The sequence below is a fragment of the Centruroides sculpturatus genome, unplaced genomic scaffold, assembly GCF_000671375.1.
Source record: "Centruroides sculpturatus isolate CEXI.00-Female unplaced genomic scaffold, Cexi_2.0 scaffold371, whole genome shotgun sequence".
NCBI lineage: Eukaryota > Metazoa > Arthropoda > Arachnida > Scorpiones > Buthidae > Centruroides > Centruroides sculpturatus.
This window is the reverse complement of record NW_019384600.1, coordinates 465,656-490,038: the sequence shown is the minus strand read 5'-3', so window position 1 is coordinate 490,038 and position 24,383 is coordinate 465,656. Positions and strand designations below refer to the sequence as shown.

Here is a 24,383-nt window from a genome sequence, read left to right as displayed (position 1 = left end):
GGAAAGAAAAGGAAATTATTTGAACATTTGGAAATTACTAAAATAAAAACTTAAAAGACGGTCTAAGACAGGGGTCCCCAATTTTTTTGTACCTAAGAGCACATTCTAGAATACCGGTCAGACGGCGAGCACCATTTATTTTTTTCAACGTGAATTTATAGTTGGACATAGTTAATAATACATACGCATAATGTACAAGAAAAACATTTAATTCAAAAAATGTGTTCTTGTGTAAAATATGTAATTATTAAACAATGCATACAAAATCTACAAAGTATAAAAATTCTTTATAAAAAATATAAATATAAATCAATGTGATTTTTGGCATTGCATTTCATTGGCTATTGCTTCGTAATTAGGAGAATATGATGATTTTCTTGCTCGTAAGCAATTGTCAAGGTGTTCATCTGTAAGTCTTGATTTGTACTTTGATTTTATGATATTCATTGTCGAAAACAATGATTCACACAAGTAAGTGGAACCGAAAAACGACTTTATTTTATATGCTGCTCTTTTCAAGAATGGAAAATTGTTTCTTTCAACTATATTCCAGAAATTCTCATCTGATACAAAGGATTTTAGGACAATGTCGTTCTGAAGATCTAAAATTTTTATCTCCAGTTCTTCTGTCCTTACTTGAACAAGCTCTGAAATATATGTAGCTAGTTCAGTTACATTTACTTGGTAAGTAAAAGGATTGACAAAAAAGGTGACAATTGGCTNATATAAAGGATTTTAGGACAATGTCGTTCTGAAGATCCAAAATTTCTATCTCCAGTTCTTCTGTCCTTACTTGAACAAGCTCTGAAATATATGTAGCTAGTTCAGTTACATTTACTTGGTAAGTAAAAGGATTGACAAAAAAGGTGACAATTGGCTCAATGATATTAAACTGTTGAAAGCGATTTTCAAACTGGTCTTGAAGTAACTGAAGGTTGATAACAAATGTTGATAAGTCAATTTCACCATCGCCTATTATTTTTTTCATATTTGGAAAATGCACAAAGGACTTCATCTTCAGATGTGATATCCACAAAACCAGCTTAGCTTTAAATGAGTTTATAGACCTTATCATTGAAGCTATATGTTTGTCCTTTCCCTGCAGCTCTAAGTTTAAATAATTCAGTTTTTCCCTTATGTCTGTGAAAAAAGCCAAATCTGCTAGCCAACTAGGGTCTGTTAGTTCAAAAAATGTTGATGTTTGGAATTGAGATAATTTTTTATTTCTTCAATTAAATTTACAAATCTAGCAAGAACTTTGCCTTTACTGAGCCAACGTACTTCAGTATGCAGAATGAGATCAGGATCTTCAGATTTTCTAATAGGGCCTTGAAAAGGCGGTATTGCAAAGGAGCTGTGCGAATTAAGTTGACTATTTTTGCAATTATTTTTATTACATGTCTGAAGGGTAGTATTTTATCACACAAAACTTCTGGTGGATAATACAGTTATATGACATAAAATTTTGAAATTATTTATCTTTTATGCAACGGGCAATAAATCCATTGACATTATCAACCATTGCTGGTGCTCCATCAGTGGTTATCGCAGACAACTTCTGGAGAGGCATATCCATCGACTTTACATATGTTATAAATATTTTATAGATATCCTCACCTGTTGTTCGTCCTTTCATGGGTAATATTTTTAATAGATCTTTTACAGTAAAGTCACTAAATACCATTTTCACCATAACTGCTAACTGTGCTGTGTCTGATATGTCGGTAGACTCGTCAAATTGAAATGAGAACCACTCACATATTTCCAAATCACTCTGAGTTTGCATGCCCTTTCAAATGGCTTGTATTCTTCTTGTAACGGTGTTATCTGACAACTGTAAGTCTTGTATTGCTGACATGATCTCTCACGTTTGTTGGAAAATCCCTCAAATAAGCAATCGGTGCCAGTAAGAAATGCTTCTTTTAACAACTCACCATCCTGGAAAGGCTTTTTCTTCTTTTTATGTGAGAAATTTTTAAAGAAGCAATAGTGGCATTTTTAGATTTTAACACAGGCCTAGTGAAAACTGACTGTTGAGCAGACATTTGATTTTAGTTGATCTATTTTCTTCTCTCTTATTTCAGATTTAAGTGGATAGTTCGTATTAAAAGTAGCATGAATTGTCAGAAAATGACATTCAACATTGTTTTTTCGGCGACGCTATTTCCACACAACAAACAAATGCATTTGTCTTTTAAATTGACAAAGCAATATGAATCCTCCCCACTAAGTATTAAAATTATAGGTCTGTTATCTTTTACTTGATCCACTCATTTTGGGGTAAACATAAGGAAGTATTTAAAAACAACGAAAGAGGAAACAGTATACAAAAAATATGAGCATATAATTATGAATAAATAATGAAGTAGATACCTCGAATGAACATTTACCTCACAGCACAAACCACACTACTGTCTGGCTCTCACGAGACAAATGTCTTTGTTGTCATGGCAACCATAAAAATGAAACAGTTTATTTCATTTTAGGTATGGGAAATTAGGTTGGCGAAGATTTGGCACAATGGGAAAAAGAGATCATTTGCATTTCGCTTTGTTCTTTTATCTGTATTGGATGCCATTTCTACTTTTGTGTGGATAATCATTAAAAATAAGAAAACTTTTACATAGCATTTTATTGAAAACTGAAATATTTTTATCGTGATCGCAAAACGGCGGGGGCGCACAAAATAATCGGCGGGCGCAATGGTGCCCGCGGGCATAGGTTGGCTACGTGCGAGGAAGAGGTAGTCAACCTTCTACCGCAGGGCAAATTGTGCCCTGCGGTAGAAGGTTGACTACCTCTTCCTCGCAGCTGTCACTTAGTGCACAATTTTGGTGAACTTCGCTGTACACGTTCTCGTTTCTCCGCGTTTTTTAAATGATTTATGCATGCTAAACTTGTAAACTTTTTTGTTAAATTCAAGTTAAAATGCTTTTATATATGCAATCCTGGAAAAAAGTTTGAAACCATCTGGTTTTCAAACTTCCCATTAAAATTAATTGAAATCCTGTAAATATGTTGTTGTTTAAGTATTAAAATAACCATAAACAAATGTGAAGTAAAAATTTATTTTCGTATTTCAAAAAAAAAAAAAATTCATATACAACAAATTATTCCTTGCAATTTGCCTGAAAAAGTTTGAGACCACGATTAAAAAAAAAGCCACAAAAACAAAACATAGTGGGAAAAACAATGTTTAATACTTGGTACAGGATTCCTCTCCTTCCCAATTCATCACCAAACGATTATTGATGCTAATGTCTGAAATTCCATTTAATCGATGCAAGATGTGTGATTACCAGAGCCCCTTCGGCCGCCAATTTAAAGTCTTTTAATCTTTAAAATTGGCGTTTCCACTTCCCGGGACGAGGACCCAGGGGTTGGATTTGTGGGAAGCGTGTGTTCGGGTTGTTTCATTGTGTGGAATTACACAGAACGAGGCGCTTGACGTGTAAGTGCGTGAGTGCGAGAATTCGAGTAAAGGTTAAACGGTGTATATCTTCGTGTACAGTGGTGTTATGTCCGTGCGTGTGTGTGTATGTGTGTGATCGAAGAACATCTTCGGCACGTCTATAAACAGAAAACAGTAAATTACGATACGAGAATAAGATGTGTTAAGAAATGAAACGAAAGAGTTCTTACCATCGGAAAATATTCACTTGTACGATAAATGGTCCTCTTCGTGGTAAAGTTGGGGAGGGAGATTCTTCTCCCTCCCAAATGTTCCTACAAAACACAAAGGCAGTGAGAAAACGAGAAGTTTATTCATTTATTACCTAAGGTCAAGATTATTACCTTAATCAGACAGCCTTTCTTCCCGAACAGTGTTATGAGAAGAGCGAAGGGTTCGTTAGGCTAGCCTAGGCTAACCTAACGAACCCTAACCGGAAGCTCAATCCTCATAACAGCTGTTTGGGAAGAAAGGTCGGCCGAATGTCGCGTCCGGTGAAGAAACGTGTCAAGTCCGTGGGTCACGTCCGGGTAAGAGAGGTCACGTCCGTTAAAAAGTGTCATGTCCGGGTGAAAAGTGTCGAATCCGGTAAGAAAGTCGCATCCGGGTGAAGAAGAGGAAATCGAAGAAGATCACCGCCTAGGCCAAGGCAACCGCAGCCGTCCGCAGCAACAAAACCACGGACAGCACGGTCCCTCGACTTCGGGGGCTCTCTCCTCCGACTCCTCCCCGTCCCGACTTCGGCAAGGCGGTGGCGTCGCCGTCGCGGACGAACGGGCAGAACACGACCAAACAGAAAGTGTCAGCTCGGACGAGCTGTCACTTTCGACATCCTCCACAGCAAGGTCTGTGGCCGGATGACCCCCGAAGACCTCGGCCAAGCGCACTGGACCCAGGGTGTAGCGTCGCATCATCCCGACTCCGGGAGGATGCCACGCCACGCGCACTTGGCGAAGGTCTTCTTCACCCGCTGCCTGTCGCTCGTCGAGCCCTCGCTCCTCCAACGGCACGGAACGACAGACTCGTTCCGCGTCGTCCGAGGAACCCTCTCCCTCCGGCGCCACCGCCTGCCTCCGCCGGAACCGCCTCCAACAACGCACCAACGTCTTCATCCTGTAAAAAAGAAAATTTGCAATTAGTCCAGTGAAAACAAAAGCTTAAATTAATGCTTAAATTCTTCCGAGTAAAAGCAAACTGCTCACCGCAGCCGCCTTTTTAAATCTAAAAGATTCGAATCCGAAGCGCAAACGGTCGACCATCGAACGATGTGCCGAGATGTCTTCTGGGACCGATTCTCCAAGTAATATTAAATAAATTCTTACGTCTAGGATCAATAAGGACTAAGACTTACCTAAAAAATCTTCAATCTTCTCTGTAAAAGGCACGAAACCGCAGAAAACAGCACGCAATCCAAGAGCGAAAGAAAAGCACGTCCGACAGCAACGAGAAACACAATCGAACTGCGATTCGTCATGTGTGACGTATTTCGAACAAACGTTAAAAAACGCGTCAACAATGTTCGAATTTCGTAAAAATTAGAATTTTAAAAATTTTTTTTAATTAATTAATTTATAATTATTTTTCTTTTTTAAATTTGACAAATAAATTATCTTCTGCATTTACATGGTGCAGAATGTCGACTGTGGAGAGATAAAAGACGATCTTTTTAAATTCTACGTCTCGAGGCTTGACCATATCCGAAATTCGTTCGAATAAATATCTTTTTCGTCCATTTTCGACAATGGCATGAAATAAATCAAATTCTTAGGATTTCGCCCAATATTATTTCGGTTTGCGGAAAGATTCCTCGGTCGCCGTCGGGTCACCGTTTCGCCTATTAATGCAACATCAAACTGGATAAAGTTAATATTAAAAATACCGAAAAACCTTTATAATACGGCCGAACGAAAATTAAGTCCGAGACAACGGGGATCTCGACACAGAGGATAAACAGACTGAGCTAGGGGGAAACGATCATTCTTTCTCCTTGAATTTCTGACTTTTTAAAGGATCTCTCCCCTAAATTCTTAATGTGATCGCTTAATCAATTTGACACGTCCGCAAGTGTTGATCCAACTTTGAAACTTTCGCTCGTACCTCTCATGCCATGATATTTTATTTCCTGACCGCTGAGAATTTTTTTTACTTACAACGCGACAATTTTGCTTTGGGTGGAATGCTACATTTATTTCCAAATTTTGTCATTGTCGTCCGTCCGCATGTCTTAACCTAGAGAACGGAATTATATGAAATCCGAGACCAGATGTGGAAACTTTAGAGACAGGAGGCCCCAATTAACTATAGGTCTATATGATCTTCTGATTCAAACCGAAAGTCTCGTTTTTTCAATTCAAAACGTCAGTTAACAGATGACTATTCTTAACGGAAAAGTGTAATGTACAGGGGCAAGCCCCTATTAGCTTGAGGTATTTTGAATTAAATGATTTCAAAATATGATTAAGAATTGCAGTCCGGCATTGTGACCATGTCACAATAGACAATCGCTCGTAGTTATCGTTTGTTTGTGAAAATATTTACGATGAAAACTAAATTTTGATCTTTGTCGTGTTATGAAGCAGAATATCGAAGTTAAAATCCTTCTGAAAGGTAAAAAGGAGTTCATAATTTCGAGAAAAGGCATTTTCCCATCAAAAATAAACAAAAGAAAACATGCCAGTAAGTGCAAGAGACTGATATGTAGAAACTACACCATTAAGATGTGTACAAATTGTGCACTATATCCATCATTGTGGATAACAAAAGTATATTATCACGAACTAACCTTTTGTTCGTTATGTTGGAGACACTGAAGCCGTGAGCGCGAATAGGGACCAATCCGAAATAGGCGAAATAAAGAGAACTATTTTAATCTCGGTCTCTGTTAATTATCCATAATTAAGAAAGACGTGATAGATATTACTAATCTGACAATTGGAAGAAGAAACCTTCACTTATAACTTTTTATACGCTCTCCAGCCTGACGAAATAGAGTCTGTCTCATTGAAGTTAACTACGAAGGCTAATGAGGAAACTATGAGGAAATTGTAGGCTTTTAGAGGAACCCTACAATTTCCTCACTCCTTAGAAATGAAAATAACGCCTACGATTCATTTCTAAGGAGTAAGGAAATTGTAGGGTTCCTCTAAAAGCCTACAATTTCCTCACTCCTTACAATCCTGTGCTTATTACATCGGGCTATCTCCTTATAGATAGAACAGAGGGTCTTGTGTTGTGTTATGATAGAACATTCGGAAAGGATAGATATCTACAAACTGTTCGGGATGAGGACGGCATGAAAATAGACAGTCCACTTATATGTTACTGTAGGCCTATTATCATACAATTTAGCAAAATCGCTGCAGAGGAAAAATTGCCGTCAACTTTGATGTTATAAGCAATGATGTAACGAAACGATGACGTCATCTACGTTTATATCAAAATATATTTTAACTTATCATCATGTTACTGAACACCGTTTAGTAAAACCGTAATAAAAAGTTTTAATTGGCATAAATTTGAGCTTTTGTATCATTTTGAATAAAATGCATTTTATAAGCATAAAATGAAGCCGTCAAACTGAATTAGCTCCATGAATAATATTCATAAACTTTGACCTACAGACCCGGAAGTTTCGCCAGCATCTCACTGATAACGAGAGAAGCTTAAGTTTAAAATTTGAGCTTTGTGAACCCAGTGGTTTCTCTCTCTACGAGCGTCTGCAGTGCCGGATGAAGAAAAACGAGAAGAAAATACAGCTTTTTTCGCAGATTTTTGCACTTTTCGAATGCTTATATTGCAGCAATTGCTTTATACAAAATCTTGAAATTTTGCACACTACCTAAGAAAATAATTTTCCTTCGGACGAGACGAGATATTCGAGATCACCATAGGTGTTTGGGGACGGATAAATCGACCCCCTAAAATCGACTCCGATTCCCATAATAAAAAAAAAAAAAAAGATTCAACCCCTCGACTCCCGACTCTCCATTCCTGCCTGTGACTTTTTTCTCACAGGAACCGTTTGTATACACTCGAGCGGCCACGTATGCGGGATTATACGGTTAAGGACTGAGGAGGGAAATAAGAGAGGCGGACGTGATGTACTCAACCAACGAAGTACTATAAGCAATAAACATTTAATTCATTAAAGCCAATATTATATGAGATATTTCATAAAATTATATATGAAAACTAGCTGTTACCCGCGACTTCGTCCGCGGAGGTTTTGCAAGCAAACCCCATTTACATTCAATATTTCAATAACCATAGTAATTGTTATATAACATCTACCACTGAAGAGAATTGCCGAGAATCAAACGAACTATTTTCAATTTGATCAATTTTCTGGAATGTTTACAATCGTTCTGTAATCGAACAAATTTGAATTTAAAACGGTTCGAACATTTTTAAAATCGAAATAGATAAAAATATTTATAACAGTGTCTGAAATGTTATTAGTTTAATACACCTAAGTACTCAATGAAGACTAAACGTAGTTGAAAACAAAAAATCGCACCTAAAATAGTACAGTAGAAGGCGTTCTTCCGGTTAAGCCTTAATGCTCTCCCCCACCCCTCGCGGGGGAATTTCAAAAAATCCATTCTTAGTGTGCATTGCAATGGCGACCCTACTAAAACACAGATAAAAACAAAAAATCGCATCTAAAATAGTACAGTAGTATCCGTTCTTCCGGTTAAGCCTTAATGCTCTCCCTCACCCCCCGCGGGGGAATTTCTAAAAATCCATTCTTAGTGTGCATTGCAATGGCGTACCCTAACTGTGTACCAAATTTCACCTCTCTAGATCCAGCGGTTTGCTCTGGGCGATGATGAATCAGTGAGTCAGTCAGTCAGGACAAGCAATTTTATATACAGTATAAAGATTACTATATCTTATTCTAGCCTATTCTATATATTATCCGAGGCTAATATCCGTGGGAGAGAGAGTCCGACCGGATATGTCGGGTCCCGTCCCTTTACAGCCGGCCGCCCCATTGAGGGCCTGGCGAATCCCTAAAAAAAAAGATGTTGATGGAAATCACTAAATGATGACAGCATCATCTTGCACGCGTGCACTTTAAATGAACCATTCCCGATACTTTTTGATCACTTTCTTTTTTTCTTTCCTTCTCTGATATGGAGATTCTGGCTGGTCACCTTTTCTCCGATGAACTCTTGTCCGCAATCAGTCAAATCGATGTGTGCGTGCTACGTAACGTTCGAGGGCCTGCACGTGCTGTCTAGGTGAGAGGTCTGTTCTTGCCCAATATATGGGTGTTAAAGTCTGGATGATTGTGAGATCGATCACAGTACCCCCGCGTTTCTTTATGCAGCGAGAGTGTGACGAAATGACGTCACGAGCAGTGTTGGCCAATTAGAAACAAGTTTCAGTGTGTTCTCTGTAAGGCGCTTCTCGAGCGCTGCGTAAAGAAACGCAGCCTATAGTATTATGGTTAAGCTCCCTCTACCGGATGGAAACGTTTCTACTTTTAAACTGATCGGAAATTAAAGGTACAGTATTAGAAACACGTGTTAGAAACGTCTTTGGAAAATAAATCTCCGTGACAGATAGAAAAAAGAATAAACACAATATGGCAGAGGATAATATGTTGTATGCTATTCACCAGTTTAACAATTTAAGCATTTCAGACGTAGATAATGATGAAATAATATTTCAAGATTTAAATGCAATTTCCACTTTACTCAAAAATGTCATAGAAGCTCTTAAAATAATTGATAATAGGTAGGGAAAGCACGTTTTTTTTTTTTTATCTTAAAATACGTGTATTCTATTATTATTTATTGGGTCGAGTGTAGTTTTAAGGACGACCAATATAACATATTTTCGAATTCTAATTTAGTAATACACTAAATATATAATAGACTTAGACGATTACGACGTACAGATAAAAATAAAGGTAAAAGTTTCAATCTATCTTCTTTTTAATTTGCACATTATGATCGCAACTCTCTATATATGTGTACTATAAGTAGAGATGAAAATATAAGTTATATTGGTTGTTGTTAAGACTACACTCAGTATAATTGTTATAAGATATATTGATCATTACATATTGATAGTATATATTGCATTTTATAAGCATTTTCTGTCTATTAAAACACATCCACATAATTATGTTAATCCCACTTAAAACATGACTGCATAGTTATTATAACTGACCAACAATTAAGTTATAATGACTTTGCTGTCAAGTCATGTTTATTGTTTATCCTCTTTGTTACATATACAATCGGAGTCAAAAGTGAATATACATGCTTCCTTATATAAGTTAATATGTGAAAAATCTGACATGTTAAATTAACTAGGAATTTTTATTTTAAATAATTGTATAAATCTATATTCTTAAAATTCATATCATTAGAAGTTGTATATCATGATTTGCAAAGGAATTTCTTGCATATTTGAGATTAAAGGTAGAAAATCTGAGTCAAAAGTGATTGTATAGTGTGCACTCACTTGCTGACTTAGTTTTGAAATTGCATTGTTGTTCAAAGAGTGATATTTTCATTGAAAACAATGATAAAATATAACTTTGATACAATGATAAAATATAACTTTAGTTATATCATTGTAAAATACAATGATATAACTACAATGATATTACTATATAATACAATGATATTAGGTTGGGGAAAAAGAAATCCATTATTTTTACGTTCATTTCAAGTCTTTATTTAACATGGTTTCGGTTGTTCGACTTGGATCAAATATGCACCGTTTTGTTTTATAATTTGTTGCCATTTTAAAGGTAACTTCATAATTCCTCTCTCGTAGAAGCCCTGCTCCCTATTGGCGAAAAACTTGACTAAGTGATTTTCGCAATCCTCTCTTGATGCCAATTTCTTATCACCGAGGAAATTTTGTAATGATAAAAAAAGATGGTAATCGCTTGGTGCCAGGTCTGGACTATAAGGTGGATGCATCAAAACTTCCCAACCAAGCTCCTGGAATTTCTGGCGAGTCACTATAGATGTGTGTGGCCTGGCGTTGTTGTGATGAAGTACAACACCTCTTCTGTTAGCCAATTCTGGCTGCTTCTGATCAATCGCTAGCTTCAAACGGTCCAATTGTTGACAGTAGAGGTCCGAATTTAGTGTTTGGCCATATGGAAGCAGCTCATAGTAGATGATTCCTTTCCAGTCCCGCCAAATGCACAGCAAAACCTTCCTGGCTGTTAGTCCTGGTTTAGCCACCGTTTGAGCCGCTTCACCACACTGACCACGATCGTTATCGCACAATATTGCCATATGTAACCCATTTCTCATCCCCAGTCACCATCCGTTTAAGAAATGGGTCGATTTCGTTCCGTTTGGCCAAGGCTTCGCAGATGGAAATTCGATCCATAATGTTTTCTTCCGTCAATTCATGTGGCACCCAAACATCAAGCTTCTTTTTGAATCCAGCTTTATTCAGATGGTTTAGAACTGTTTTATGGTCAATCTTTAGCTCCTGGGCAATGCTACGAGTGCTAACGTGCCAGTCTACTTCTATCATTTCCATGATTTTATTGACATTTTCGACAACGGGCCTACCTGTGCGAGGTGCATCTTTAACATCGAAATTACCAGAACGGAACTGACGAAACCAAAATTGCACATAATTGGCTGTGACAGTATCAGGACCATAAACACCATTCACAATTTCAGCTGCCTGGCTTGCATTTTCGCCTTTATTGAAGCAAAATTGTAAAACATACCTAATTTTCTCTTTGTTAACTTCCATCTTTTACACCCTATAACTCACAACTGAATTGACCAATCAAAAAACTGTAAAAGAATTTTTTTTAGTACAGAATGTCACTTTTCCAATAAGCACAAGTCTGAACTTGTGTCATCAATATTTTATGAGATATGTATCACTACAGCCATCTAGTGACAAAATAATGGATTTCTTTTTCCCCAACCTAATATTATTATATATGACAAAATTACAATGATATAACTTTAAATATAACTTTAGTTATATTTTATCATTGTAAATAACCAGTAACCGCACCGGTTACTGGTTAATTGTAGATAGTTGTGAAGTATATACAACCCGGTGTGGTGAGAAAGCACATTAATAACTTTAGTTAACATAACATGTTATAACCCTTATTATTATCATGAGTTATGTCATAAAGAAACATCTGAGGAAAAAAAAATGATTATGCATTTAAAAAATGAAGATAAGTTACTAAGAGAAATTGGAAGAAATGTCAAGAGAAGTCTGACAACAATTCAAGATATTGTGACAAGATATTTTTTACAGAATATGTTAAAATGTTCTCTTGTTTAGGATGACCCAGGAAGCTATCAAATGCAGACATCCATACTGTATTTCGAGAAATTAAACAGAATTCCAACATTACGATTACTGCTGTTAAATCTGCACATGAAATCTCTGATGTGAAAGGATCACCAGTAAGTGCAATTATCATCAGGAGAATACAATTCCTATGGATTTCATGGCAGAGCATTAAGAAAAAAAGCCAACAATGAGTAAAAGAAATTGTCACAAATGTTTGTTATTTGCAAAAAGATTCAAAGATGTTCTTTATAATATTAGGAAAATGTATTATTTACTGATGATTGAGGTATTTACATCTCAAAAACATTCAAAAGTTTAGAGGACTACAAATTCTGAACTTCAGTGAAGAATTTAGTGTTTACTATAAAGTATGGTGGAGGATCCCAAATGGTTTGGGGATGTATGTCAGCTTCAGGTGTAGTAGAACTTGCTTTTATAGACTGTAAAACAGATTATTTTGGCTATTTAAACATACCGAAACAAATTTAAACAAAAACATAATTAAATTAGGTCTGTGAAACTCCTGGATCTTTCAGCAAGACAATAATCCAAAAAATATGGCTCAAATTGTGAAGCAATGTCTCCTGCATCAAATATCAAAACAATTATATTTATCACCACAATCACCAGATTTAGATCCAATTGAACATTTATGGGGATAATGAAGAATAAATTGAGAAATGAAAGTTTTACAAGCAAAGACTCACATCTGAAAGTACTGAGAAAGATGTGGAATTTTATTGCAGCTACAAATACAAAAAAACTAGTTCATTCTATGCCAAGAAGACTAAAAGCAGTCATAAAAAGTCAAGATGGACCGACAAAATATTAATTGTTGAGTTTTATTTGCCAGTTGTGCCACCCAGACCCCAAGCAAGCCTTCACTTTCAGATGTATTTAAATTAGGCTGTGGGCATAGGAGTCCTCCCTAGCCAGCACCATGATTAACTGTGTTAGATTATATCTAAATTTAAATACATCTAGAAGCAAAGACTTGCTCAGGGTCTGGGTGGTGCAACTGGCAAGTGCACTGTACGGCATGCAAAGATTGCAGGTTGAGTTTTATGATGGCAAAGTTTGTCAATTTTCTGTTAAATTCAAGTCTATGGAGACTTTTGACTTGTAATTTTTCTTGTTAAGAACATCAGAAAAATTTTTAAAATACAGTAAGACCCCGCTTAATGTGGGGATATGTTCCTACACGACAAAGTGCTAAACGAAACAGTGTTAAACGAGGTCACTTTAACACAGAGCAAATAGGGAAAGGGGAACACACAACCATAGATAAACAGATTTTACTTTAATTTTAAGTTATTTTTATATTAATTTGCATAATAATATATGTTAAATAACACATAAACATATGCACACAGAAATATAAAGTTCATTTTTTGTGATTAAGGTCCTGCCTCTTCTGAAATTCTTGTTTTTTTGTGATAGTCCTGTAGTTTCACTTATTGCTTTCTTTTTATTTCCTTAAGCAAATGTCAGTAGCAGGAGATTGCATCTGAAACTCTTCATTTTGCTTTTGCACTCCTTTCAAAACCTGGATCATTCACTACAATTTGATCAGCAATTTAGGTTATTGTTACCAAACTTTTACTAAGGAAATCTGTAGATAAATTTTTTGGATTCTTCATTTTCAGAGTCATTAGCGAGGTTGCAGCTGAAGTTTTCATCTCTAAAACATGAATGTTGAACATTGAGTGCCGTTTATAAGATAGCTGTGTTCGACATTTGACATTCATGTTTTAGAGATGATAACTTCAGCTGCAACCTTGCTATATTTTCCTGTTCATGAATTCTTTGTTCTGCCTGTTCTTGAAGGTCGTCATTGGTAAGGCTCTCACCAGAAATCTGCAGTAACTCCTCAATATCCTGCTAGTCTACATCTCCTAGTCCTGTTGTATCGATTAGCTTGACAATTTGGTCAACTTAATGATAGTGATAGGCTCTTCTTGTTGAGAATTCTTGGATAACTTCTTCCACACTTCATTCATGCATTTATGAGTTAATTCTTGCCAAGTGAAGTCGATATCACCTATTGCATCCGAGATGTTACATTTTTTCCAAAATTGCACCTAACAAACATAGATTTAAAGAATGTACAGCACTACGACAAATTGCCATCTTTTGTTGATTGGTTCATGTTTGGGAATAATTGTATTATATATGAATCAATGAAATGCTGTGATAATTTGAATCAGTGTAAATTTTTAGTTTTTTAGGCTTCAAGCAGACCACATTATATCGAATCAGTGTTAATCGAGGCAGTATTAAGTGGGGTCTTACTGTATTTAATTTATAATTTTATAAAATATTAGAACATGAGATGTTTGTAAGTATAAATAATGATTTCTATAAAGTAATTATTTCTTTTCTCATAAATAATTTTATTTGCCTTGATTTAATTCTTGAAATTGAAGGTATATGTTTACTTTTGACTCTGACTGTATTTCTAGTAAATGGCAGCAATAAATGGAAATTTTGTTTGTAAAAATATGTCTCTTTAAATCACAAAGTAACAAAACATTTTGCTGTTACTAAGTTCTAAAAACAAAGAATTTTTCTAAAAGTTCAGTAAGTAAAAAAGAATTAGTTGGTATTTAATCTTTAAAGATTGATTTGAATTATTACTACAGTAGAGCATCATTTATCCAAAGGTCGGTTATCTGAAACGTTGGTTATCTGAAGGAATTCCAGTCGACAAATTTAAATTTTTGCCAGTGCTGTGGCGCTGTAATCTTTGGCTATGTCTTCGGCTACTCAAATATTTTACGTTTTTGATACTAAATTAACTTCTGAAGTATAATTTTTTTATTGTTTTTATATTTTTCAATATATTTATTTTATTTGTACAAAATAAAAAAATAATTTTTAACGATACAATAGTCTTCGTTAGGCTTAACATCGACGAAAATTCAACGCAAAGCGACATGCAACGGAGAAAAATTTCAACACGGGATAAATTAATATATTTTTTCGTACATAATTGGTTATCCGAAAAATAAGTTATCCGAACACCCCCAGTCCCCAATTGATTCGGATAAACGATGCTCTACTGTACTATTAATGTTCATATTCTTTAGTATTTATATGAAAATCTAGTTGATTGAATTTTTGCTTTTAGTTAATTTAATATCACTTTTTAAATATATTAATATATATATATTTTTTCTATTTTTAGAGAAAAACTGGAAAATTGGTCATTTTATGGAAAATTAATTTCAGCTGCAAATAACTGTATACAGAAAAACTCATCTTTAATTTGTAGTTTAATAAATGAACATTTATATGCAAATCTTTTCAGATTTTTGCGAAATGCTTCTGCAGGAGTTGCTAATAATCAACAAATTATCTTCAGGTATTTCTAATTAATAATTATAATCATTATTTACAAATTAATTGTATACATCATAACAAAAATAAAAAAAACAGTAACATTTGTTTTATGGATCCTGCAATATTAGATAAAGTATAATACTGCAGCACAGAGGTTGATAAACTGTGGCATGTAGAGCAATTTTTAATAGCATGTAGCAGGTTTTGGATCCACATCATAGAAAAACAAAAAAACTTGAATGGCAAAAAATAACACTTAAATATTACATTCATAGTATTTGATTTCTTACTATTCTCTCAATTAGTTCTATTTCCTTCGGAATTGGCACAAGGTTGCTGTTGAGATCAAATTACACAAGATTTCTTTTTGAGTGGAAAAAGTAGGTTTATTTTCTACGATTTAAAAGGATATGCATTTTGGGTGTAATGCCCATCTTCAATCCAATTTTATTAAATATATCAACAAAAAATTATATAAGAATTTACAGAATGTATTAAAATATATTTAATATACATAGGTGTACTGGAGTAGAAGTTGATTGCTTTTCTGTTATCACATGATTTAATATATTTTTTAAAAGTGATGAAATTATCATATCTTTGTACAGTGATGTCTAAAAAGTTTAACTTGCCATCGTTTTCATTTTCTATTTCAAAGCATATATTGTTCTGGATCTTGTTAGCATATTGAAGTATGATTTGAAGTTGGTTACTTTAATGTTATAAACAAAAAGCAGTCATTTAGTTTCTATTTATAATAGCCCATGATGTTATATGATTTAACAAAAATAATTTTATCTCTACAGGTATACTATCTTATTATTTTAATAATATTTTACTACATTTATTTATTTACTTATTTCTTAATATTGATTTTTTAAATTTTTTTCAGTTTTACTTATTTTACCCAAAGTTTTAATAATTTAGTTATTCCAGTGGTCACTATGATATTTTTTAGGTAATTATATTTATTGAGAAAACTTTTGTATGCATGTTTTAAATATATTTTAATACATTCTGTAAATTCTTATATAATTGTTTGCTGATATATTTAATAAAATAGGACTGAAGTGGGGCATTATGCCCAAAATGCATATCCTTTTAAATCGTAGAAAATAAACCTACTTTTTCCATTCAAAAAGAGTTCCTGTGTGATTTGTTCTCAACAGTAACCTTGTGCTAATTCCGAAGAAAATATAATTACATTCATAATTAATTTCATAACAAACCATCTTCCATTTTTACTGTTATTAGTTTTGTCATACATTTTATCCACTGTACAACTATTTTTAAATTCCACTTATTGTATTAGAATCACTAGAAATTTATTAAACACATCACCTACAGATGAAGCTTTAAGCTTTGTAAAATCTATACATTTATTACATGTAACATGGCTACGGAGAATATATGGGTAATTTCAAAGAGTATCTTCAATTCATTAGTTTTTGATACTTATTTATTACCTGTCACAATTATTCATTGAAGAACAGTATCAAATGCAACAGAAATATGTGAATATTGTTGCATAGTAAATTTGCTTATGTTAAATGATGAAAATATATACTGCATATTCTTTTCTTCAAAATTATGTACTTTTCAGCAAGAAAATTTATTTCTACTGGTATTAATAATAGTAATGTATTAAATGAAATTATTAGTTGAGTGTAGCAAAGCAAAGCTCTATTTATGATGACTCTTATGTCTGTATGACAGTTAACTCCTCCAAAACCATCTAACCAATTTAACTGTTTAACCAATAATTTTTTGCATATAAATAGAATTCACTTCAATCTAAGTCATGACTCAAACAATATTTTAAAATTTGATCTGTGACCAGCGATATACAAGGTTAAAGTTTATAATGTTAAATCTATAGGCAAAGTTAGTGCCAAATTGCACACTTGTCAAACTTCAATGGATTTTTCTGATTACTTAAAAAGTTTCTAGAGATGTTGAAATATGTTATGAAATATAAATCAGCAAATTTTTACATAATTTATTTATTATAAATCAAAAAAAAGAAAAAAAAACCTGAGAAAAATCAATGTACTTTAAAATAATTGAAAATGTCCATTGAAATTTGATGAATAGAGTGAGGTGTTCAGCTCACATGGGCAAACCCAGTTGATGTGGTATTTTTATGGTTTTAAAAATAATTTTGGTGTTTAGTGGCCATTTTGTATTTTTGGTGCAAAGTTTAGTAATTTCCTTCTCAGTATTTTGTTTTCTGTTTTACTTATTTTATAATTGCATTTGCAATGAATGGCTAACATAAATAAAACATAAAAAACATTTTACTATTTTTAAATAGAATTTTCTAAGCTGCATATTGGTTAGTGTTATCAGTTGTGGTTTCATTGGCCACTCCTGATATGTATGATGTATTGTGTTGTAGTTTATATGAAAGTTTTAAATATACTTATTAGATATTATACTGATATATATATATATTTTTCATTAGATAAACTTGTGCATTTATTTAAATTAAAAATTTAATGTATGTAAATTTTGCATGTTTATTTCTAGGTCATACATTTTTCAAGATGCTATTAGTATTTTTGGGAAATTATTAGAATTTCATTTTTCTGGAAAATTTGATTATGCTAAAGGTGAAAAAACTATGAATAGTAAATTTTAATTTAAAAAAATACTTTAATAAGAATTTTTAATTTCCTTTTAAATATAAAATGTTATCTATAATTATTCAAATTACATTTGTAATTAAAGGAGTTTCTAATATATTGTCAATGTTATAAGATTTTAATTATTATAAGTAGACCTGGATTGATAAATTGAAAATAATTTATTTAAATATACAGAATAATTTAGACCACCATCCATTGTTCATATATTTAAAATCATTCAAATTAAAATCAAAATCAATTGTATATAATTAAAATGTTAGTGAGTATCCAAAAACAGCATTAAAAGATTTTTTTAATTTCTAAAAGAATGGAGAGATAAGATAATTTCAGAGTTTTAAATGGAAACATACACTTTTGTTTGAACTTCTGAACTTAGAAAGCTGTTTGTCATACTGAAAAGATGAAATGATGTCTGAGTGTTATAATTATAAAAGTTTAAACTTTTATAATTAAAATATTTTTTAAAAAGTGCCTAAAATATTAAATAAAATTTATTAGGGAATAAGGCATAACTAATTTTATACTCTTCCTCTATTTGCATATTGAATAGTTATTTTTGTCATATTTTAATATGTTTTACAATATAACTCCAATTATCCAGATGCTGATTATCTGGATTGTCAATTATTTAGATTTCTCTTGAACTTTGTTAAAAATAAATAGATATGGATGTATGTAATGCATACATATATATGTACAGTATATATATATATAAAATTATTTTTTATGCATATACAGTATATATAAAAAGTAATTTTTATGTATAAAAAGTAATTTTTATGTGTATACATAAAAGTAATTTTTTCTAAATGTAGAAAATAAACTATATTCATATGTAGGTACATTTCCACATTTAATATTTTATTTACACATAATTATATACATACATGCAAAATGGGGTGTTTGGATAGAAAAAAATGACTATTTTAAGGAAAAATACAGTTATCTAGATTTTCTCAAATCTGGACAACCTGAGGTCTCAGTTAATTTGGATAATTAGAGTTTAACTGAAATACTGAAAAAAGAATGTAATACTAATATACAAAATATTTGAATATTTCATATATTAGTATTACATTCTTTAGTTTTCTAGATTTTACAATAAAATAAAATAAAATCAATTTTTCTCTCTCACTTTGATAGGCAATAAAAATTAATTACTCATATTATATAACTTAAGCTACTAATATTTTTTAAAAATTATTAATAGAATAAAATAATAATAAAATTTTAATATAAATTTAATTGGAATATATAATTTTTTCTTTAGTAAATATGGCATTGCTTTGTGGTTTACAATTTGTTGGTAATCTTGTCTGCCAATATAATGAAGCAAAGGTTGCTGTATGGGAAATATTTTATATTAAATACAAATATTTCAAGTAAGAAGTTTATATTTTATATAATTCATAAATACATTATCTTGTTTAAGTATCATGTAGAATGATTCAGAAATAACTAACTTTAATGAGGACAATTGTTTCTTTTAAAAAAGAAATTATAATATAAAGACTTTAATTTGAGAAATATTGAATAAAATATTAATACAAAAAGTTTTTGCATATGTAATAGTTGGTCAGTTAATAGGAAAAGTATTGATATATTAACAGTAATTTTCAACATACTGTACTATCATTTTCTATAAATTATTTGTACTAAATTCTTTTATCAGCAAACTTTGATCAGGGAAAAAATTGGATGCATTAGGCAAAGTGTTCTCAATATGATGATATATATATATATACCCCTGTGATCAAAATGTATCGGGAATGGTTCAATAAAATGCAAGATTTATTTCATCCAATATACAATTAATCTTTTTCTAATGACAAAGCTAAAAATCAACTGTAAACTCATAGCATTTATTTAAACTAATTTATTTCCAAAGCTTATTTTAGGCTGCAAAAATATTAATACAGTACAAAGTAATGTTTTCATTCCAAACTGAAACGTCCTTAGCTTTAAAAATCCAACAGTGAGAAAATGAAGAATGTCTTTCAAAAGTTAAATCACGATTGAATGTTTTACATAAAATGAAATAACATATCATAACATATCATAACATATCATTACATACATACATACATACATACCTGCATACACCTATAAAGAAACAAACAAATGTTAAATGAAAATAAAAACCTTTCATTAATTTTAGCATGAACTTGAACACAAAATTGCTATAATTTACTATTACATTAATTTATGAGTAAATGTTTTAATTAGTTTCCTCCACTAATATGAGTTGAGTACTTTTTCCCATCTAGTTATCTAGGTTAAGTTGAGTCTTGTGAATTAATGATCTTCAAATACCTTCCCAAAATGTAAATAAGATATTGTGTGACAATTCTGACATATGTACAGTACATCAGATGAATATCTTACTGGGATAAACCACTAAGATTTATCCCAGTGCACTTTGAAACTTTTATCTAATGTCAAATGTGTCTGTGCAGTGTAATTAGATGAATGTTTAAGTAAAGAATTATAGTAATATTTAAGTAAATTGTAATTGATCTAAAGTGGACCCTGCATAGAAAAAATCACTGTCAACTTTGCTCAGTTTAATCGTGTAAACTCTGGCATGATGGATTACCTCAATTGGTTTTTTTATCTGCATGCAGGAGGTTGTGTAATAGAGGGCAAATATTTAATGGTTCACTGTATGCCATTAACATGTGCAAATGGCATTAACAATACAGCATGTATTTGCCAGTTACTATTAACCTATGTGGTGGTTTCTTTGGGATGGATGGTGTTATGCAGCAGATTATCGCTTTAACTTGTGTAAAGAAAGCAAACTTTCACTAGGCCATTTATTACATTAGAAGGGAAGCTATGCTTGCATGCTATGTGAATCACAAATCTGATTTATTGATATCAGTGTATAATGAATGACAAGTGTGTGACTGCTATTTTAAGTAATGTTCTGAATGCAATTAATTTATGTTTGGTAAAATCTAAGAATACAATGTATATACAAGTTAGTGTTTCAAAGTTTCTTGTCCACTTTTGTACAGTATCATCTTTTGACATTATTATTTTATGATAAATTGCATGAAAGTAAACTTCTTAAATGTTACCATATATTTTATGGTAACATCTAAGAAGTGTATTTGCATACTGTTCACTTGATCAACTTCTAGGTTTATGCCTATCACATTGTTATTAATACAGGTATCACTTGCTTAATACAAGATTTAATTAATGCATGAAATTAATTGCAGCAATTCCTTTATATACGAGAGATGTTCAAAAAGTATCAGACCTTTATTTTTCCTGCGTAAACCAATGATGCACAGGAGGTCTCTTTTGGTGGAGTTGTGGAGGGGACAGTTATGCACAGTTCTGAAATTTTTTCTGCCTGCAGGAAGCGTCAATCGCTGGCAGTCAGTCTATGAATGAGGACGTGTAGTGAGCGCTTGTCGGATTCCACTAAGTTGAAAAATGACTGAACAACGTGAACATCGATATTGCATCAAATTTTGCCAAAAGCTTGGCAATACCCAAGTAGAAACCATTCGCAAGATACAGCAGGCTTTCGGGGACAATCCTTGAGGCCAAAAAAAGCACGGCAGGTCCACAGCAATGTCAAGGTCATGTTGACAGTTTTTTTGACTCCTGTGGGGTGGTGTATCTTGTGTATGCACCACAAGGCCAAACCATCGCAAAGGAGTACTACCAGGAGGTCCTTCATCATCTTTGTGATGCTGTGCGATGCAAACGACCGGATCTGTGGTCAACCAAAACTTGGCAGCTCCATCATGATAATGTACCCGGCCATTCTGCGCATCTGATTCAGACTTTCGTCGCTAAACACAACATTCCTGTGGTTTGTCACACTCTGTAATTTTCTGACATGGCTCCGTGTGACTTTTGGCTATTTCCCAAGCTGAAAATGCCGCTAAAAGGAACCCAATTTTAGTCAAGAGAAGACATCATGCGGAATGCGACGGACCGGCTGATGGCTATTCCAAAAGATGCTTTCCAGCAGTGTTTCCAGCAATGGCAGGAGCGCTGGGAGAAGTGTATACATTACCAAGGAGACTACTTTGAAGGGGATTAGGGTTTTGTACCTCAAAATCAATAAATGTATTTTTGCCGACCAAAGGTCTGATACTTTTTGAACACCCCTCATATGCAGCAGAAGTTTTAATTAACCGTGCTAATTAAGGGATACCTGTATCCTGTACAAAATCTAGGAATGAGCTATTGTCTTTCTAGATGATAAACAATTGTCATCATATCTGCAAATCAACTTAATTTTTTGTATGTATTTCTTCACTACAGGGGGTTTCCATCAATATTGCTGCTGCTGCTACTATGTTATTGGATGCTGTGGATCCCATGGGGATCCCTACTTCTTGATAATAATACTTCTTGTTCCATGCAAAATACAAGTTTGAAAGAATATGAACTATATAATCTGTGACTGGTTTGTACAGTATATGTCTTTACTTAAACCTTTCTTGCTGGAAATAGTGGACCTAGTTATAATGATGGCTGCATCTATCCCAATGGATGGAAATAAGCTGTTGTAGTCTACCACAGTGAGAAAATATTGTTTGTTTTACATTTCTGTGTATATACTGTCTACTTGGACCTTGTTTATTAATAAGAAATTATACTGGTGTAATTTCTGATTAGCAAATAGAGGAGATCCTAGTCAAAATAAAATATCTTTATTTTTATTTTTATTTTGACTAGGATCTCAGATCTAGGATCTAGGATCTTAGTCAAAAGTCAAAACAAAATATCTTTATTTTCACCTGACTAAAATATCTTTATTTTTGTCTGATGAAAATAAAGATATTTTGTTTTGACTTTTGACTAAGATCTCCTCTACTTGCTAATCAGAAACTACATCAGTATAATAAGTTCTATTAATAAACAAGGTTCAAGTAGACACTGTTTTACAGTGTCTACTTGAACCTTGTTTATTAATAGAACTTATTATACTGATTTCTGTGTATATACTTGATTTCTGTGTGTATTATACTTGATTTCTGTGTATATACTAAGGACATAGAGGTAAAAAGAATTAATCTTATTTGTTTCTTTACTGGCATATTTATGGCATATGTTGTTTAATTTTACATAAAATGTATAATTGTGAGTTAAATTTTGAAAGATGTTCTTCACATTTTAAAATGTTCCAGTGGAATGAAAATGTTACTTTCCATTAATATTTTGGCTGCCTGAAATAAGCATTGGAAATAAATTAGTTTAAAAATCAAGTCTTTTCATTAGTTGATAGAATATATGTTTGTTTGACTTTTTGTTATAGTGATTTAAAAATTTGTTTTACAATAAGAAATTTAGAGCCATATAATTTTTAGTAGCTAAAAATATTTTAAGTATTGGCTCAATTTTAGAATAAAGATAATTGCGGATAGAAACCATAAAATAGTTTTTTGAATGAATACACTTAAAATAAAAATTCAAATATTTTTAATATTATAGAAATTATCAATAGTATCAAATAAAACATTTCTTTAGAAATCTTTATCATCAAAAGCTAACAATAATATTAGACACATGATGATAAATGTTTATAGATATATACTGTATAATTACTTAGATTATTTTACTAGAGTTCAATCATACAGGCTGAGTTGTATCTATTGTTAGAGATTTGCAATAGGAACATACATCCTAATACATACATAGATGATGATGATGATAATTTGAAACAATAAGTCTTCTTGGATGAAATGAAAAATTGATTAAGAATTGAAATAGATATTACAAAATAAATATTTTTTTTTAGAAGAAAATTCTTAGAAAAATTTTCTATCACCTTCTCTGTTAGTTTTATTATTTAAACAATAAATTTTAAAAATCTATACTCATCTATTTATCTAATTATATATACTTTTTTTATTTTAGCAAATTGCTGTTGATTGAAGATATAAAAATAAAAGAATGTACTGCTATGGTATTTTATAACTGCTTAAGTACTGAATATAAGTTGTCTGTTATTAACAATGGTATTGATATATTAATAAATATTGCCCATTTGCTAACAATCACAGAATGTGAATGGAGGTAATACTTATGATTGTATTAGTGAATTATTACATTAGAAGGGAAGCTATGCTTGCATGCNTTTTTTTAATGAAAGTCTACAGACTCTGTTTCTGTTTTGTTTTATATTTAATATAATTTAAAAGAGCTTTGATTTATTGTTACAAACATCAAAATTATAAAAGATCTAAATAATAAATAAATGTTCAGAAAATAAATAAAATAAAAATCAATTTTTGATAGTTATGTTGTTATAATATATTGCAATATTGACAACTGATTAAATGTAAAAAAAAAAAAAGATATAAAGCATCTGTGCACCTTTTCATGAAATTTTCTTGTATCCCTATAATCCATAAATTGAACAGTTAAAGGATACCTAATTTTCAGTAAGTGTTTGGTAGCAATTTAATTTTCTAAATAATTATAACAACAAAGAATTGTTTCGTTAATCAAATATTATAATGATATGGCTTATCTATACCCTCCATTAGCGTTAATTTTTAATTAATTTAAGTACTATGGATGTGTAGTTGGTCTACAAAAAAGACATGAAAAATAACCAAACTCAACCTTCAGAAATGTATAAATTATCACAAAGTTTA

The 24,383-nt window shown here is 32.2% G+C and overlaps 2 protein-coding genes, 1 long non-coding RNA gene and 1 pseudogene across 5 annotated transcripts in view; 1 reads left to right on the top strand and 3 right to left on the bottom strand.

Moving 5' to 3' along the window:
- Positions 1-667: 667 nt before the first annotated feature.
- Positions 668-1,407, bottom strand: LOC111624962 (annotated as a pseudogene).
- A 1,676-nt stretch (positions 1,408-3,083) lies between these two features.
- LOC111624970 lies at positions 3,084-4,959 on the bottom strand. Of its 3 annotated transcripts, none has more exons than XR_002756662.1 (4): positions 4,803-4,959; positions 3,643-4,564; positions 3,204-3,570; positions 3,084-3,128 (listed from the first exon to the last, which is right to left on the bottom strand). It is a non-coding gene; the product is annotated as an uncharacterized LOC111624970 (long non-coding RNA). The 3 variants fall into 3 exon arrangements; XR_002756664.1 differs by lacking the exon at positions 3,084-3,128 and adding an exon at positions 4,654-4,745 and having other exon boundaries at positions 3,398-3,570; positions 4,803-4,915; XR_002756663.1 differs by lacking the exon at positions 3,084-3,128 and having other exon boundaries at positions 3,398-3,570; positions 4,654-4,937.
- A 3,454-nt stretch (positions 4,960-8,413) lies between these two features.
- Positions 8,414-24,383, top strand: part of LOC111624961 (ataxin-10-like) — a 32,253-nt gene continuing 16,283 nt past the window's right edge. Inside the window, exons 1-5 of the mRNA XM_023367957.1 lie at positions 8,414-9,193; positions 14,949-15,125; positions 17,633-17,715; positions 19,022-19,133; positions 23,641-23,799. Coding sequence (XP_023223725.1) covers positions 9,042-9,193; positions 14,949-15,125; positions 17,633-17,715; positions 19,022-19,133; positions 23,641-23,799 — 683 coding nt within the window. The 5' untranslated portion in view covers positions 8,414-9,041. The remainder of the gene's footprint in view (positions 9,194-14,948; positions 15,126-17,632; positions 17,716-19,021; positions 19,134-23,640; positions 23,800-24,383) is intronic.
- Positions 10,103-11,332, bottom strand: LOC111624969 (histone-lysine N-methyltransferase SETMAR-like). The gene has a single exon (XM_023367975.1). It carries the CDS (start codon positions 11,192-11,194, stop codon positions 10,700-10,702), a length of 495 nt encoding a protein of 164 aa, XP_023223743.1. The 5' UTR covers positions 11,195-11,332; the 3' UTR covers positions 10,103-10,699.